This window comes from Oncorhynchus mykiss, chromosome 15 (genome assembly GCF_013265735.2).
Source record: "Oncorhynchus mykiss isolate Arlee chromosome 15, USDA_OmykA_1.1, whole genome shotgun sequence".
Lineage (NCBI taxonomy): Eukaryota > Metazoa > Chordata > Actinopteri > Salmoniformes > Salmonidae > Oncorhynchus > Oncorhynchus mykiss.
Window position 1 is genome coordinate 80066117 of NC_048579.1, and position 18538 is coordinate 80084654.

General features: G+C 46.1%; 1 protein-coding gene across 3 annotated transcripts in view; it reads right to left on the minus strand.

The window, feature by feature from the left end:
* Window positions 1-18290, minus strand: part of LOC110510401 (PHD finger protein 21B) — a 173725-nt gene extending 155435 nt beyond the window's left edge. For 2 of the 3 annotated variants that reach the window (XM_036945484.1, XM_036945483.1), the window contains exons 1-3: window positions 17795-18290; window positions 17328-17360; window positions 16977-17042 (exon numbers count right to left, since the gene is read on the minus strand). In XM_036945484.1, the coding sequence (XP_036801379.1) occupies window positions 16977-17042; window positions 17328-17360; window positions 17795-17848 (153 nt within the window). In that variant the 5' untranslated portion in view covers window positions 17849-18290. The remainder of the gene's footprint in view (window positions 1-16976; window positions 17043-17327; window positions 17361-17794) is intronic. The other variant, XM_036945485.1, reaches the window with a different exon arrangement.
* Window positions 18291-18538: the final 248 nt, after the last annotated feature.

Below are 18538 nucleotides of genomic sequence, written 5' to 3' on the forward strand. Positions count from 1 at the left end.
AAGCAGCTTTTTCCTCAGATAGGGGGCTATACTGTACCCTCCTCCTCATCACTCCTTCCTCTCCTGTCATCCTCTTACCAGGAAGCATGGCAGAGGCTCTGAGACCACCTGAATACTACTCACCCTGACCCTGGATCCAACTCTTCTTCTCTCTGTTTCTAACCATCTCTCTTGTTGTTGTCCGGAGCCTTCTAGCTGTCTGTTTCTCATTCCCTTTTCTATTCTTCTATGGAGAACGTCTCTGTTGTGGTGGTAGTTAGCAGCTTCCTGTGACGTTCAACCAGATGCCTTCGTGACACCAAGCCTGCTCTTTGTGTCCGAGCAGGAGACAAGAAGAGGAGGACGCTGCTGCTTTGTGAAGGAATCAAATGTTTGTCTCTGTGTGCTCCTCCCTCCCACTCACATGTCAAGCATTTCTAGCACTAGCAGGGACACAGCAACTTCAGCATAGCCAGCCACAGGACTTAGAATGTACAGAACAGGCCTTAGAACATAGAACTCTCACTCCTTCTAATAAAGAACAGGCCATAGAACATAGAACTCTCACTCCTTCTAATACAGAACAGGCATTAGAACATAGAACTCTCACTCCTTCTAATAAAGAACAGGCTTTATAACTTAGAACTCTCACTCCTTCTAATACAGAACAGGCATTAGAACATAGAACTCTCACTCCTTCTAATAAAGAACAGGCCTTAGAACATAGAACTCTCACTCCTTCTAATAAAGAACAGGCCTTACAACATAGAACTCTCACTCCTAATAAAGAACCCCTGTGAGAGTGAGAGTTCTAAGTTCTGCTGTTCTAACATAGAACTCTCACTCCTTCTAATAAAGAACAGGCCATAGAACATAAAACTCTCACTCCTTCTAATACAGAAAAGGCCTTAGAACATAGAACTCTCACTCCTTCTAATAAAGAACAGGCTTTATAACTTAGAACTCTCACTCCTTCTAATAAAGAACAGGCTTTATAACTTAGAACTCTCACTCCTTCTAATACAGAACAGGCCTTAGAACATAGAACTCTCACTCCTAATAAAGAACAGGCTTTAGAACTCTCACTCCTAATAAAGAACAGGCTTTAGAACTCTCACTCCTTCTAATAAAGAACAGGCTTTAGAACTTAGAACTCTCACTCCTTCTAATAAAGAACAGGCCTTAGAACATAGAACTCTCACTCCTTCTAATAAAGAACAGGCCTTAGAACTCTCTCTCCTTCTAATAAAGAACAGGCTTTAGAACTTAGAACTCTCACTCCTTCTAATAAAGAACAGGCCTTAGAACTCTCTCTCCTTCTAATAAAGAACAGGCTTTAGAACTTAGAACTCTCACTCCTTCTAATAAAGAACAGGCCTTAGAACTCTCACTCCTTCTAATAAAGAACAGGCTTTAGAACTTAGAACTCTCACTCCTTCTAATAAAGAACAGGCCTTAGAACTCTCTCTCCTTCTAATAAAGAACAGGCTTTAGAACTTAGAACTCTCACTCCTTCTAATAAAGAACAGGCCTTAGAACATAGAACTCTCACTCCTAATAAAGAACAGGCTTTAGAACTTAGAACTCTCACTCCTTCTAATAAAGAACAGGCTTTAGAACATAGAACTCTCACTCCTAATAAAGAACAGGCTTTAGAACATAGAACTCTCACTCCTTCTAATAAAGAACAGGCCTTAGAACATAGAACTCTCACTCCTTCTAATAAAGAACAGGCCTTAGAGCAGTAAACGGTACAATGGTATGAGAATTCAGACGGCTTGATAGACACCCTCCCATCTGCCTCCCTCGCATTGCATTATGGGTAGCTGCGAAAAGCCGTACCTAGCAGCGGAGGAGTCGTGGCAGAGTTTTTAATTAGTCAGAGAAAAATGTTCTCTATGCCTCCAGCCTAACTGTGGTGATTAAAGGAATCGGCATACAATGGGGTCTGATTAGCCTGGTCTGGAGGGTCTGGAGGGTCTGAGGAGGTCGCGACCCAAATGACACACTGTTCCTTAAATAAAATACAATGGGGTCTGATTTGCCTGGTCTGGAGGGTCTGGAGGGTCTGAGGAGGTCGCGACCCAAATGACACACTGTTCCTTACATAAAATACAATGGGGTCTGATTTGCCTGGTCTGGAGGGTCTGAGGAGGCTGAAGAGACAGGCTGCGACCCAAATGATACACTGTTCCTTAAATAAAATACAATGATATTTGTCACATGCTTCGTAAAACAACAGCTGCAGACTAACAGTGAAATGCTTCCTTACAGGTCTTTTAACCAGCAAAGCAGAGTTAAAGATAAAGATAGAAAATATACAAATAAAAATATAAATAGTGACAGGAGGAATACTAGCCTTTAGCTCAGTGCGGATGTTGCCTGTAATCCATGGCTTCTGGTTAGGATATGTACGTACGGTCACTGTGGGGACGACGTCGTCGGTGCACTTATTAATGAAGCCGGTGACTGACGTGGATAAACTCCTCAATGTTATTGAATGAATCCCCGGAACATGTTCCAATCTGTCCTAGCGAAACAGTCCTGTTTTCGCTTGCAAGCAGGAAGCAGGAGGATAGAGTTATGGTCTGATTTGCCAAAGGGAGAGAGATGGAGGGCTTTGTCCGCATTTCTGTGTGTGGGACTAAAGATGATCTAGAGTTTTGTTTCCCTCTAGTTGCACAGGTGACATGCTGGTAAAAAAAACGGATTTCAGTTTCCCTGCATTAAAATCACTGGCCAAGAAAAAGGCTGCCTCTGAATGTGCATTTTCTTGTTTACTTATTGGCCCTGTTCAGCTCTTTGAGTGCCGGTCTTAGTGCCAAGCATCGATTTGTGGCAGTAAATAGACAGCTATGAAAAATACTATCTTGGTAAATAGTGTGGGTTTACAGTTTATCATGAGGTATACTAACTCAGGCCGGCAGAAACTTCAGACTTCCTTCACAACATTAGAGATGAGCACAAAGCTACTGCTTCACAAAGACACGCCCCCTCCTTCCCTTCGTCTTAGCAGAGTCTGTCTTCCGGGGCTGTGGTCAAAAGTAGTGCACTATATAGGGATTAAAGGTGTCATTTGGGACGCCCGTTGTCTCAGGGACTGTGGAGGTAGAGGAAGGTAGGGAGACAATAAGAGATGTATTGTCCAGGGAGAGTTACGGTGGAATCTACTTCCTGTCTCAGGGACACTGTGGAGGTAGAGGAAGGTAGGGAGACAATATGAGATGTATTGTCCAGGGAGAGTTTCCGTGGAATCTACTTCCTGTCTCAGGGACACTGTGGAGGTAGAGGAAGGTAGGGAGACAATAGGAGATGTATTGTCCAGGGAGAGTTACGGTGGAATCTACTTCCTGTCTCAGGGACACTGTGGAGGTAGAGGAAGGTAGGGAGACAATATGAGATGTATTGTCCAGGGAGAGTTTCCGTGGAATCTACTTCCTGTCTCAGGGACACTGTGGAGGTAGAGGAAGGTGGGGAGACAATAGGAGATTTATTGTCCAGGGAGAGTTACCGTAGAATCTACTTCCTGCCACTATTCTCTAGTCATGTGTAGTGGTCTTTACTGGCTGCTGCCTGCCTGTCGGAACACACACACACACACACACACACACACACACACACACACACACACACACACACACACATACACACACACACACACACACAACGCATGCACGAACACACACACCCTCTGTCCCTCCCCGGATCACTAACTCATCAGTATGCCAGTCACAGAGCCAGGCCTGTAGGCCCGTGTCAGACCAGGGACTGGAGTTGTGCCCATTTGCCCAGACGCCTCACTGCCTCCCAGGCTGCTCACCTACTCCAAGCCCAGGCTGTGTCTCAGAGTGCAGGCCCTGAGGCTCATCTTTAATGGGACGTTACACTCTGGGAAGCAGGCCTCTCTCAGGCTGCCAGAGGACACAATATTATAATGAGTTATTATTAAAAGGGCAGTGCGTTCTCATTTTGTTCTTGATATTTCCACACTACGGGGAGGAAATAACCCTGAAGTTGTTGAATAATGCCGTTTCAGTGTAAAGAGCTTTCCAGGAGGGATATAGTTTGTTGGCCCCCAGCATGATGTCACAATCTGATCCGATTAGTCATCTTTTAATTTGCATACGTCTCCTTCTACTTCGAAGGGGTAAGTGGGGAAGGTTCTAGAGAGAGTCTAGAGGAACCTATCCACCAATCAGGGCTGTGTATGTAAATATATTACAATGTGTATCAACGTGCCCACATGATCAGACTGAGCAGTTCAATAGCAAAAGGCGGCAGAGGGAAATAAACGCTTAAAAAATATATATTTGTTATTTATTTTCATGAAATAAACACAGTAACGTATTAGACATACAGTGGTGATTTTAAAAAAAATACTGCATGGGGGCTTTAATGAGCTGGAGAGCTTCGATTTCCCGTTTACTGCCCTTCTAAAAATCATCTAAACAACCAAAACATTTCGTTTACAGAAAACGAAATGTTTACATCTGAAAGACATCATCTAAGATAGTCTAACATAGACACAACAACATAGTAAAACCTCCCGCAGAACATCACTAACAATCTGTCCTCGTTAACAGTCTGGCATCACTAACAGTCTGGCATCACTAACAATCTGTCCTCGTTAACAGTCTGTCATCACTAACAGTCTGGCATCACTAACAATCTGTCCTCGTTAACGGTCTGTCATCACTAACAGTCTGGCATCACTAACAATCTGTCCTCGCTAACAATCTGTCATCACTAACAGTCTGGCATCACTAACAATCTGTCATCACTAACAATCTGTCATCACTAACAATCTGTCCTCGTTAACAGTCTGTCATCACTAACAGTCTGGCATCACTAACAATCTGTCCTCGTTAACGGTCTGTCATCACTAACAGTCTGGCATCACTAACAATCTGTCCTCGCTAACAATCTGTCATCACTAACAGTCTGGCATCACTAACAATCTGTCATCACTAACAATCTGTCATCACTAACAATCTGTCCTCGTTAACAGTCTGTCATCACTAACAGTCTGGCATCACTAACAATCTGTCCTCGTTAACGGTCTGTCATCACTAACAGTCTGGCATCACTAACAATCTGTCCTCGCTAACAATCTGTCATCACTAACAATCTGTCATCACTAACAATCTGTCCTCGCTAACAATCTGGCATTGCTAACAATCTGTCATCGCTAACAATGTGTCCTCGCTAACAATCTGTCATCACTAACAATCTGTCATCGCTAACAATCTGTCATCACTAACAATCTGTCATCACTAACAATATGTCATCACTAACAATCTGTAATCACTCAAAATCTGTCCTCGCTAGCAATCTGTCCTCGCTAACAATCTGTCATCGCTAACAATCTGTCATCGCTAACAATCTGTCATCACTAACAATCTGTCCTCGCTAACAATCTGTCATCACTAACAATCTGTCATCGCTAACAATCTGTCCTCGCTAACAATCTGTCATCACTAACAATCTGTCATCACTAACAATCTGTCCTCAGTAACACTAAATTACATACTGAGTGCAGCAGCAGAGGTCCCCTAACTCTCCCTCTGTGGGTGTGGCCCAAGTGGCACCCTATTCTCTATATAGTACACTACTTTAGACCAGAGCCCTATTCCCTATATAGTGCACTACTTTAGACCAGAGCCCTATTCCCTATATAGTACACTACTTTAGACCAGAGCCCTATTCCCTATATAGTGCACTACTTTAGACCAGAGCCCTATTCCCTATATAGTACACTACTATAGACAGGGCCCTATTCCCTATATTGTACACTACTTTAGACCAGAGCCCTATTCCCTACATAGTGCACTACTTTAGACAGGGCCCTATTCCCTGTATAGTACACTACTATAGACAGGTCCCATAGGGCTCTGGGATGTGGGCCTCAGCCTCTATAATCTCCCCTGTAGCAGGAGACTCTAATGACACATCATGGGATTAGTCTGAGTTTAGTCTGAGACGCTGGGAAAGTTCAGCTCTCACCTGACACACACACACACGCACACACACACACACACGCACACACACACACACAGAAACCTCGGCCAGCTGATAGAGGGACCAGGTAGAGGCAGGTGTTTAGGATGTACTGCCAGACTTGGTTCCCCCTCCCTGAACCCCGGCCCAGCAGGCCTGGGTCTGACCAGGGGGGAAGTAGAAGGGAGGGGGGAGGGAGGGAGTGGAGGGGGGAGAAGAGCCGTATTAATAGTTTACACTGGGGGAGGGGGGAGGGGGGAGGGAGTGGAGGGGGAGAAGAGCCGTATTACTAGTTCCCACTGGGGGAGGGGGGAGGTAGTGGAGGGGGAGAAGAGCCGTATTACTAGTTCCCACTGGGGGAGGGGGGGGGTAGTGGAGGGGGAGAAGAGCCGTATTACTAGTTCCCACTGGGGGAGGGGGGAGGGAGTGGAGGGGGGAGAAGAGCCGTATTACTAGTTCCCACTGGGGGAGGAGGGAGGGGGGAGGTAGTGGAGGGGAGAAGAGCCGTATTACTAGTTCCCACTGGGGGAGGGGGGAGGTAGTGGAGGGGGTGAAGAGCCGTATTACTAGTTCCCACTGGGGGAGGGGGGAGGGAGTGGAGGAGGGAGAAGAGCCGTATTACTAGTTCCCACTGGGGGAGGGGGGAGGGAGTGGAGGAGGGAGAAGAGCCGTATTACTAGTTCCCACTGGGGGAGGGGGGAGGTAGTGGAGGGGGTGAAGAGCCGTATTACTAGTTCCCACTGGGGGAGGGGGGAGGGAGTGGAGGAGGGAGAAGAGCCGTATTACTAGTTCCCACTGGGGGAGGGGGGAGGGAGTGGAGGAGGGAGAAGAGCCGTATTACTAGTTCCCACTGGGGGAGGGGGGAGGGAGTGGAGGAGGGAGAAGAGCCGTATTACTAGTTCCCACTGGGGGAGGGGGGAGGGAGTGGAGGAGGGAGAAGAGCTGTATTACTAGTTCCCACTGGGGGAGGGGGGAGGGAGTGGAGTAGGGAGAAGAGCCGTATTACTAGTTCCCACTGGGGGAGGGGGGAGGGGGGAGGTAGTGGAGGGGGAGAAGAGCCGTATTACTAGTTCCCACTGGGGGAGGGGGGAGGTAGTGGAGGGGGAGAAGAGCCGTATTACTAGTTCCCACTGGGGGAGGGGGGAGGTAGTGGAGGGGGAGAAGAGCCGTATTACTAGTTCCCACTGGGGGAGGGGGGAGGTAGTGGAGGGGGAGAAGAGCCGTATTACTAGTTCCCACTGGGGGAGGAGGGAGGGGGGAGGTAGTGGAGGGGAGAAGAGCCGTATTACTAGTTCCCACTGGGGGAGGGGGGAGGGAGTGGAGGAGGGAGAAGAGCTGTATTACTAGTTCCCACTGGGGGAGGGGGGAGGGAGTGGAGGGGAGAAGAGCCGTATTACTAGTTCCCACTGGGGGAGGGGGGAGGTAGTGGAGGGGGAGAAGAGCCGTATTACTAGTTCCCACTGGGGGAGGGGGGAGGTAGTGGAGGGGGAGAAGAGCCGTATTACTAGTTCCCACTGGGGGAGGGGGGAGGGAGTGGAGGAGGGAGAAGAGCCGTATTACTAGTTCCCACTGGAGGAGAAGAACAGCTTTTCCAGCTCCTCAAATGTCCAATTCCTGGTGTAAAGCCACTGTAGCACAGCGTAGGGTTTTAGCGTAGGGGGGAGGGAGTGGAGGGGGAGAAGAGCAACTGTAGCACAGCGTAGGGTTTTAGCGTAGGGGGGAGGGAGTGGAGGGGGAGAAGAACCACTGTAGCACAGCGTAGGGTTTTAGCGTAGGGGGGAGGGAGTGGAGGGGGAGAAGAGCCACTGTAGCACAGCGTAGGGTTTTAGCGTAGGGGGGAGGGAGTGGAGGGGGAGAAGAGCCACTGTAGCACAGCGTAGGGTTTTAGCGTAGGGGGGAGGGAGTGGAGGGGGAGAAGAGCCACTGTAGCACAGCGTAGGGTTTTAGCGTAGGGGGGAGGGAGTGGAGGGGGAGAAGAGCCACTGTAGCACAGCGTAGGGTTTTAGCGTAGGGGGGAGGGAGTGGAGGGGGAGAAGAGCCACTGTAGCACAGCGTAGGGTTTTAGCGTAGGGGGGAGGGAGTGAAGGGGGAGAAGAGCCACTGTAGCACAGCGTAGGGTTTTAGCGTAGGGGGGAGGGAGCGGAGGGGGAGAAGAGCCACTGTAGCACAGCGTAGGGTTTTAGCGTAGGGGGGAGGGAGTGGAGGGGGAGAAGAGCCACTGTAGCACAGCGTAGGGTTTTAGCGTAGGGGGGAGGGAGTGGAGGGGGAGAAGAACCACTGTAGCACAGCATAGGGTTTTAGCGTAGGGGGGAGGGAGCGGAGGGGGAGAAGAGCCACTGTAGCACAGCGTAGGGTTTTAGCGTAGGGGGGAGGGAGTGGAGGGGGAGAAGAGCCACTGTAGCACAGCGTAGGGTTTTAGCGTAGGGGGGAGGGAGTGGAGGGGGAGAAGAGCCACTGTAGCACAGCGTAGGGTTTGAACAAGCCAGCGGCTACCTCACAGCCATGTAACCACAATGTGTTATGGGCGATGTAGGAATACCAGTGTTTATATTTACATGAGGAGCCAGGGGCCTACGTCGTAACGTGTGGTCCTAAAAGCCTGACCTCTGTGATGACGGCATACTGAACAACGTGTCCGTAGGCCTCGGACGTGAGCCAACACACTACTGCTCTCTGCATCGTCACCACACAGACAATTACAGCCATTTAGTACAAATAAAAACTTGTTTAGACAGAGGGCATCGTGGGTAGTCTACACACTGGCCTAACCTGACCCTCTGCCTGGCTCTAACCTCTTCCTCCACCAATCACAGCAGCCTCTAACAGACTGCCACAGGTGGGACAGACCAATCAGACGGCAGTGTTCCCTGGGCCACACTCCGCCTCTCCTAACAGGTGTAACGTATCAGGTTCAGTCTGACAACATGATGAAACTCTCTGGAGGGAAACCACCTGCTGTGCTTTCACATAGACTAGTCCCAAATTATTTTAACCCTTTAATTAACTAGGCAATGCCGTTAAGAACAAATTGTTATTTACGATGGACGGCCTACCCCGGCCAAACCCAAACCCTAACCCTAACCCTAACCCCAACCCCAACCCTAACCCCTAACCCCTAACCCTAACCCTAACCCCTAACCCTAACCCCAACCCTAACCCTAACCCCTAACCCTAACCCTAACCCCTAACCCTAACCCCAGCCAAACCCAAACCCGGACGACACTGGGCCAATTATGGGACTCCCGATCACGGCCGCTTGCGATACAGCCGTAGAAACGAACCAGGGTCTGTAGTGACGCACTGAGAACGCAGTGCCTTAGACCGCTGCGCCACTCGGGAGACCAAATAACTCCCTATTCCCTATATAGTGGTCACCTGACGACTCAAACTGAACTCTCCCACTGCTCAATGTTCCCTATATAGTGGTCACCTGACGACTCAAACTGAACTCTCCCACTGCTCAATGTTCCCTATATAGTGGTCACCTGACGACTCAATCTGAACTCTCCCACTGCTCAATGTTCCCTATATAGTGGTCACCTGACGACTCAAACTGAACTCTCCCACTGCTCAATGTTCCCTATATAGTGGTCACCTGACGACTCCCACTGCTCAATGTTCCCTATATAGTGGTCACCTGACGACTCCCACTGCTCAATGTTCCCTATATAGTGGTCACCTGACGACTCCCACTGCTCAATGTTCCCTATATAGTGGTCACCTGACGACTCAAACTGAACTCTCCCACTGCTCAATGTTCCCTATATAGTGGTCACCTGACGACTCAAACTGAACTCTCCCACTGCTCAATGTTCCCTATATAGTGGTCACCTGACGACTCAATCTGAACTCTCCCACTGCTCAATGTTCCCTATATAGTGGTCACCTGACGACTCAAACTGAACTCTCCCACTGCTCAATGTTCCCTATATAGTGGTCACCTGACGACTCCCACTGCTCAATGTTCCCTATATAGTGGTCACCTGACGACTCCCACTGCTCAATGTTCCCTATATAGTGGTCACCTGACGACTCCCGCTGCTCAATGTTCCCTACATTCTACAGTCTGACGTCAAAAACAAAGTCATCAGCGATTGGATCATCTGTAAATAAATCAATCAAAGTAGCCAATGGCATATTTTCTAAATGCGTCCTTTACCCACACGTGTGTTCTGGCTCTGGTCCAATCACAGGAGGCCGCTGAAGGGAGGACGGCTCATAGAAGAGTCCGGGAACGGAGCAAATGGAACGTCATCAGACACCATGGAAACCACGGAAACCAGGGAAACCATGGAAACCACGTGTGACGTATTTAACGCCGTTCCACTGATTCCGCTTCCGGCCATTACCACGAGCCTGTTCTCCCCAATTCACCTCTACTACCAACTTCCTGTTTCTGGGACCAATCAGAACACTTAGAATGTGTTTGTGTTCTACAAATCATCGGGGAGGGACTCAGGTCCAGACTCATTGTGGATTAAAAAAAAAGAACGTCCGTGGGCGTGGCCTCGCATTTGGGTGGAGCAAGGAGTCTGGGTAGCCAGAGTGCAGTAGCACACTATATAGGGAATAGGGCTGTAGTATAGAGTAGTGCACTATATAGGCAATAGGGCTGTAGTATAGAGTAGTGTACTACATAGGGAATAGGGCTGTAGTATAAAGTAGTGTACTATATAGGGAATAGGGCTGTAGTATAAAGTAGTGTACTACATAGGGAATAGGGTGCCGTTAGTGTGTGTGTGTGTGTGTGTGTGTGTGTGTGTGTGTGTGTGTGTGTGTGTGTGTGTGTGTGTGTGTGTGTGTGTGTGTGTGTGTGTGTGTGTGTGTGTGTGTGTGTGTGTGTGTACACCCATCCTGGTAATCTTTCTCTCATAAGTAGCTTACATCTGATCTCTCTATCCCCCCTCTCTCCCTCCCCCTCTCCCTCCCCCTCACTCTCTCTCTATCCCCCCTCTCTCCCTCTCCCTCCCCCTCTCTCCCTCCCCCTCACTCTCTCTCTATCCCCCCTCTCTCCCTCTCTCTCCCCCTCTCTCCCTCCCCCTCACTCTCCCCCTCACTCTCTCTCTATCCCCCCTCTCTCCCTCCCCCTCTCCCTCCCCCTCACTCTCCCCCCCCCCTCTCTCTCTCTCACTCTCTCTCACTCTCTCCCCCTCTCTCCCTCTCTCTCTCCCCCTCTCCCTCTCTCTCTCTCCTCTCTCCTCTCTCCTCCTCTCTCTCCCTCTCTCTTTGTGTGTTCTTTTCAACATGACTTCCTCTACCACTGTCATTTTAATGCACCTCTAACTACAACACAAACAACAGGATAACTGAGTGGCTGTTAACGGTTACTTCTGTTACTTCTTCCCTTCCTCCTCCCCCTAACAGCAGGTAAAACAGGAAACAGATAAATAACTGGTTCCTTCCTGCTCCCCTTAACAGCAGCCTTGGTGAAACAGGAAACAGATAAATAACTGGTACCTTCCTCCTCCCCCTAACAGCAGCCTTGGTAAAACAGGAAACAGATAAATAACTGGTTCCTTCCTCCTCCCCCTAACAGCAGCCTTGGTAAAACAGGAAACAGATAAATAACTGGTACCTTCCTCCTCCCCCTAACAGCAGCCTTGGTAAAACAGGAAACAGATAAATAACTGGTTCCTTCCTGCTCCCCCTGACAGTAGGTAAAACAGGAAACAGTTAATAACTGGTACCTTCCTGCTCCCCCTAACAGCAGCCTTGGTAAAACAGGAAACAGATAAATAACTGGTTCCTTCCTGCTCCCCCTGACAGTAGGTAAAACAGGAAACAGATAAATAACTGGTTCCTTCCTGCTCCCCCTAACAGCAGCCTTGGTAAAACAGGAAACAGATAAATAACTGGTTCCTTCCTGCTCCCCCTAACAGCAGCCTTGGTAAAACAGGAAACAGATAAATAACTGGTTCCTTCCTGCTCCCCCTGACAGCAGCCTTGGTGAAACAGGAAACAGATAAATAACTGGTTCCTTCATCCTCCCCCTAACAGCAGCCTTGGTAAAACAGGAAACAGATAATAACTGGTTCCTTCCTGCTCCCCCTGACAGCAGCCTTGGTAAAACAGGAAACAGATAAATAACTGGTTCCTTCCTCCTCCCCCGAACAGCAGGTAAAACAGGAAACAGATAAATAACTGGTTCCTTCCTCCTCCCCCTAACAGCAGGTAAAACAGCAAAACAGATAAATAACTGATACCTTCCTGCTCCCCCTAACAGCAGCCTTGGTAAAACAGGAAACAGATAAATAACTGGTTCCTTCCTCCTCCCCCTGACAGCAGCCTTGGTAAAACGGGAAACAGATAAATAACTGGTACCTTCCTCCTCCCCCTAACAGCAGCCTTGGTAAAACAGGAAACAGATAAATAACTGATACCTTCCTCCTCCCCCTAACAGCAGCCTTGGTAAAACAGGAAACAGATAAATAACTGGTACCTTCCTCCTCCCCCTAACAGCAGCCTTGGTAAAACAAGAAACAGATAAATAACTGGTACCTTCCTGCTCCCCCTAACAGCAGCCTTGGTAAAACAGGAAACAGGTATATAACTGGTTCCTTCCTGCTCCCCCTAACAGCAGCCTTGGTAAAACAGGAAACAGATAAATAACTGATACCTTCCTCCTCCCCCTAACAGCAGCTTTGGTAAAACAGGAAACAGATAAATAACTGGTTCCTTCCTGCTCCCCCTGACAGTAGGTAAAACAGGAAACAGATAAATAACTGGTTCCTTCCTGCTCCCCCTGATAGTAGGTAAAACAGGAAACAGATAAATAACTGGTTCCTTCCTGCTCCCCCTAACAGCAGCCTTGGTAAAACAGGAAACAGATAAATAACTGGTACCTTCCTGCTCCCCCTAACAGCAGCCTTGGTAAAACAGGAAACAGATAAATAACTGGTACCTTCCTGCTCCCCCTAACAGCAGCCTTGGTAAAACAGGAAACAGATAAATAACTGATTCCTTCTTGCTCCCCCTGACAGTAGGTAAAACAGGAAACAGATAAATAACTGGTTCCTTCCTGCTCCCCCTGACAGCAGCCTTGGTAAAACAGGAAACAGATAAATAACTGGTACCTGCCTGCTCCCCCTAACAGCAGCCTTGGTAAAACAGGAAACAGATAAATAACTGATTCCTTCTTGCTCCCCCTGACAGTAGGTAAAACAGGAAACAGATAAATAACTGATACCAGTCATCCCCATACAGCCTAAGAACCACCAGGACTTAATGATCAGCACATTGAGACATAGAGCCAAACATGAGGAATAATGGCCGACCAAAGCTGCCTTTCAAAGTAGACCTACTTTAGAGTCAGTCTGACAGAGTGGTGGTCCATTGAAATCAGCTGGAGTCAGGTTAACATTGTTACTACTACTGTTATTAATAACATAAACCTAGCAGTCAGGTTACCAGCCTTACTGTTATTAATAACATAAACCTAGCAGTCAGGTTACCAGCCTTACTGTTATTAATAACATAAACCTAGCAGTCAGGTTACCAGCCTTACTGTTATTAATAACATAAACCTAGCAGTCAGGTTACTAGCCTTCCTGTTATTAATAACATAAACCTAGCAGTCAGGTTACTAGCCTTCCTGTTATTAATAACATAAACCTAGCAGTCAGGTTACTAGCCTTACTGTTATTAATAACATAAACCTAGCAGTCAGGTTACTAGCCTTACTGTTATTAATAACATAAACCTAGCAGTCAGGTTACTAGCCTTACTGTTATTAATAACATAAACCTAGCAGTCAGGTTAACATTGTTACTGTTATTAATAACATAAACCTAGCAGTCAGGTTACCAGCCTTACTGTTATTAATAACATAAACCTAGCAGTCAGGTTACCAGCCGGGTCCCAGTAGGCCACCCAAAGAACTACACATGAATGTAGTGTAGTCTCTGCTACCTGACAGAACAGACTGATTACAATGTTGCAACAGAGTGAAAAGCAAACGAAAAGGAATGTTTAAAAGTATTGTTGAAGTTTAATCGTTCAGTTGTGAACGTTGTAGACTTCTGTCTCTCAGGACTAAACTGGGATAAGGAATAGAGCTGTCTGTCTCTCAGGACTAAACTGGGATAAGGAATAGAGCTGTCTGTCTCTCAGGACTAAACTGGGATAAGGAATAGAGCTGTCTGTCTCTCAGGACTAAACTGGGATAAGGAATAGAGCTGTCTGTCTCTCAGGACTAAACTGGGATAAGGAATAGAGCTGTCTGTCTCTCAGGACTAAACTGGGAAAAGGAATAGAGCTGTCTGTCTCTCAGGACTAAACTGGGATAAGGAATAGAGCTGTCTGTCTCTCAGGACTAAACTGGGATAAGGAATAGAGCTGTCTGTCTCTCAGGACTAAACTGGGATAAGGAATAGAGCTGTCTGTCTCTCAGGACTAAACTGGGATAAGGAATAGAGCTGTCTGTCTCTCAGGACTAAACTGGGATAAGGAATAGAGCTGTCTGTCTCTCAGGACTAAACTGGGATAAGGAATAGAGCTGTCTGTCTCTCAGGACTAAACTGGGATAAGGAATAGAGCTGTCTGTCTCTCAGGACTAAACTGGGATAAGGAATAGAGCTGTCTGTCTCTCAGGACTAAACTGGGATAAGGAATAGAGCTGTCTGTCTCTCAGGACTAAACTGGGATAAGGAATAGAGCTGTCTGTCTGTGTTTTCCCCTGAAGGTAACACAAGGTCACACTGAATCTGAGTCCCAAATGGCATCCTATTCCCTATATAGTGCACTACTTTAGACTGGGGCCCTATTCCCTATATAGTGCACTACTTTAGACTGGGGCCCTATTCCCTATATAGTGCACTACTTTAGACTGGGGCCCTATTCCCTATATAGTGCACTACTTTAGACCAGAGCCCTATTCCCTATATAGTGCACTACTATACAACCTGCTCCTCTCTCTATTCACACCGTCCCTCAACAACCTGCTCCTCTCTCTATTCACACCGTCCCTCAACAACCTGCTCCTCTCTCTATTCACACCATCCCTCAACAACCTGCTCCTCTCTCTATTCACAACGTCCCTCAACAACCTGCTCCTCTCTCTATTCACACCGTCCCTCAACAAAACCTAGGATAGAAACACACACAGGCCTACATCCTCATAGACATATGATGCATACTGTATACTTTCTGCCTCGTGTTTGTAGAGTAGTTTGGTTTAACAGAGGGACTAGTATCTACTAGCCACCGTCAGAACATTGGCATATGCATTATAACGTCTGGATGACTATAAAGTCACTATGTTAAGTATTAATTTTATGTCATTTTTATATAACAAAAGCCACTCAAGCGAAATACACTTTTCATTTAAGAGAAAGAAAGTGAATCATATGCTAAATGAATAGGCTAAATTATTACACATATGTTGACCTAACAAAGCTATCTTTTAGCATCTCAAATTTGACTTAAACAAAAGTAAACAAAAGCCTATTCTTCAGGTGATATGTAATGTCAGTGCCCTACAACAACATCAACAACAACAACAACAAAATCTATGACGGTGTAAAAAGCAGATTTTCTCTGGTAGCAGCAAGCATCGCTAGAGCAGAGTAAACTATAGGTCATATTCCGCTAATAAAATAAGGAGAATCGACGCTAAACAGTGATTAAACATCCCAGGCTGCGTTGCTGCTGCTGACTCGGGGCTCTCTCTTTTCTCTCTCCCCTCCCCCTCCTCTATAAACAGCATCAAAGCAATCAAAATGGTAATGTTCGGCATGAATGGGGCCCATCCCCCCTCTCCGAGAAACTCCGCAGACTTTTTCTCCATGTTAGGAAGAAACCAACACCCCTTCTCGGCACAAAATGGAAGCATCCACTACCAAACTAAGGCGCTTTGCGTAAAACACTACAACAAATACATACTCTGGAAAGATCAACCTCGTGTAAATAGATAACCAACTACGTGAAAATATAAGCATTGTTTCTCTGCATAAGCTGCCTAAATGAGTTTGTCTTCTGCTTTACAGGAAACCGTTCAACAGCGAATGGTGGAGAAAATCAAGGCGCTGTTCAGGGCTCAAGTGCTGAAAACTGCATTCCTGAAGAAACAGGATCGATCTAACTTAGGCCAAAGCAAAAACCCTTTATAATGAACTAAAATGATTCAACATCGATTGATTTGACTTCTACAATATATATTTACACATTATATGTCTGTTTTGTGTTCCTTAGTGGCTTCGGTAACTTCATACATTGAGCCAGGCAGTGTTGTGACTTTAAGCGTTCAACGGCATCTGTTCTGTGGTGCTGAAAAAATAGCTCCCGTTCTCCTGGGCGGAAGAGCTGGACTTTAGTGTTTCTCTTTACCCTTCAAATGACTCATTAGGAATACATACAAATAAGTTTAAATCACTTATTACAAAGATGGAAGTTCATCTTGGCCAATTTGATACTAGATGTAGTAAAAAAAATTACAAAAAAAATGAAAGTGTAAGCTGCGATCGAATCAAAAGCGACCTTTACCGTCATGTGACCAAGAATAAATAATACTGGCTATAAAGTAACACATAAAGTCCATTTAGAAGCAACAACAAAAAGACGTATTCATTCGCCGATGAATATCTACGAATAGTCAGAATAGTAAAAACGTGACGCTTGATGTGTAACAAAAAAAACAAAAAATAAGTGCAGACCGGATACTTGAGCATCTCCTTTCTTACTCTCCTGAAAACATGTCGACTTACTCAAAATGGACGCTACATTTTTCAACATTTCATGTTAGGCAACTTAAAAAATAGTATCCGGACAGAATCAGCAGATTACGTTGAGGAATTCTACAACGCAACGACTTTAAAGGGGGAGCAATGACTAAATCAAATGCCTTTACTTTTTAAAACCGTTTTTAAAAAAAACACACACAAGCACATTGTCCTGAACATAACGGTCTCACACAATACAAGACTATTGCCGTGACATGAATGATGATCATAGCCAACAATAAGTGTATAATAAAGCAACACAGATGCTTTTCGGGGTTTTCTTACTTGTTTTTCGCTTAGGGCTGTTATTCTGTCGTGTCTTTCGTGTAGTTGTTTCTTAAGCTCGCCATCCTACAATTAAACAAAAACATCATCAGTCAAATAATAGGATTATGAATGGGACCAAAACACCAAGTGTAACCTAACAATGTCGATACGTTTCAAACTTATGTCGTTGCGTTATAAACCAAAGTCACATTTGCTGGACAAAGCAGGTGGAAACTCTGCTAAGTAAACAGGGTTTACAACAAGACAATAAAGAGATTTAATGCTGATAAAGTTTCCTGCCACACTCCCTAACCCTAACCAGCCGTGTCTAGAGGACGATTACGAGGCTTTCACAAATAGACATTTTACCTGCGGGTCTTGCTTCATCTGTGCAACTAGTTTCTAACCGGAGGAAGAAAAAAAACGAAAGAGGAATTAGAAAAAAGTGTTTCAAGTTTAGTGTGTAAAAAGACAAGATCAAAGCAGCGAAGCATTAGGAGCGAGTCGGTTTCTACAGCTCATAAATATTCAGGTCGCGTCCTGCTCGCCACACAGGACCACCGCATTATTACAACCTAGTTCTTGATGCTCGAAACAGACCCACGACAATAACAAAGTAGTCTAAAAAGTGTCCCACTCTCATATGAAAGTGCATGTTTATGGCGTCGCACGCACATACAAGCTAAGCATAACAGAGCACATACTCTTTTTCTCGCTGGGAAAACAAACATGTCACGTTTGATCCCTCTGAGATTTTTTTTTCCCCTCCCTACACCACTCACTCGCTCAAAAGACCACAAATAAGGGGGTAGAATGAAACGATGTTTCGTTTTTACCTGATGACATTGGATCTCGACTTTCAACGCCTCTTGCAGGCATTGTAGTTCCATGTTCCGACTTCAAAAACACTTTTGTACCACTTTCGATGTAATCAATGTGAAGTTTAAGTGAATTAAAATGTTTTTTTTTAAAGCGACAATAACAATCGAAAGAAGAACTACTCAGGCTGCAAAGCAAGTTCTTGCTTCTTTGCTGTGTAGAGGGCTCATCACTCACTTTACGCCGCTGAGCAAAGTGCTCTAAACACGGGGGAAAGGTTTCAGCACCTGGACAGATCCACTCTAAAAATAACGCCGCGTCGACGCATCCTTTCCAAACGGTCGATTTATTTTTCTTTTGATCATTTTTAGTTGAATAGTGGGGACTATATTTTGTCCGAGTGAGCGGCTTGATTTCACTTTGCCTGGGGAAAAGTTGCGCTTCGGCTGTCAATGCTAATTCGAAAATTCCCGGATGGAGCAGTGAAAGAACAGAACTCTCCCCTCGTCTGTCTTTCTCTCCCCCTCGGTCACAAAAGCATACACTCAGTCATGCGCACTCTTGAATAAAATACACTCAGGCTGTCCACAATATTGCAAGGATAGATAACTATTTTATTAAGTCCAGGATAGATAACTATTTTATTAAGTCCAGGATAGATAACTATTTTATTAATTAAGTCCAGGATAGATAACTAATTTATTAAGTCCAGGATAGCTAACTATTTTATTAAGTCCAGGATAGCTAACTATTTTATTAAG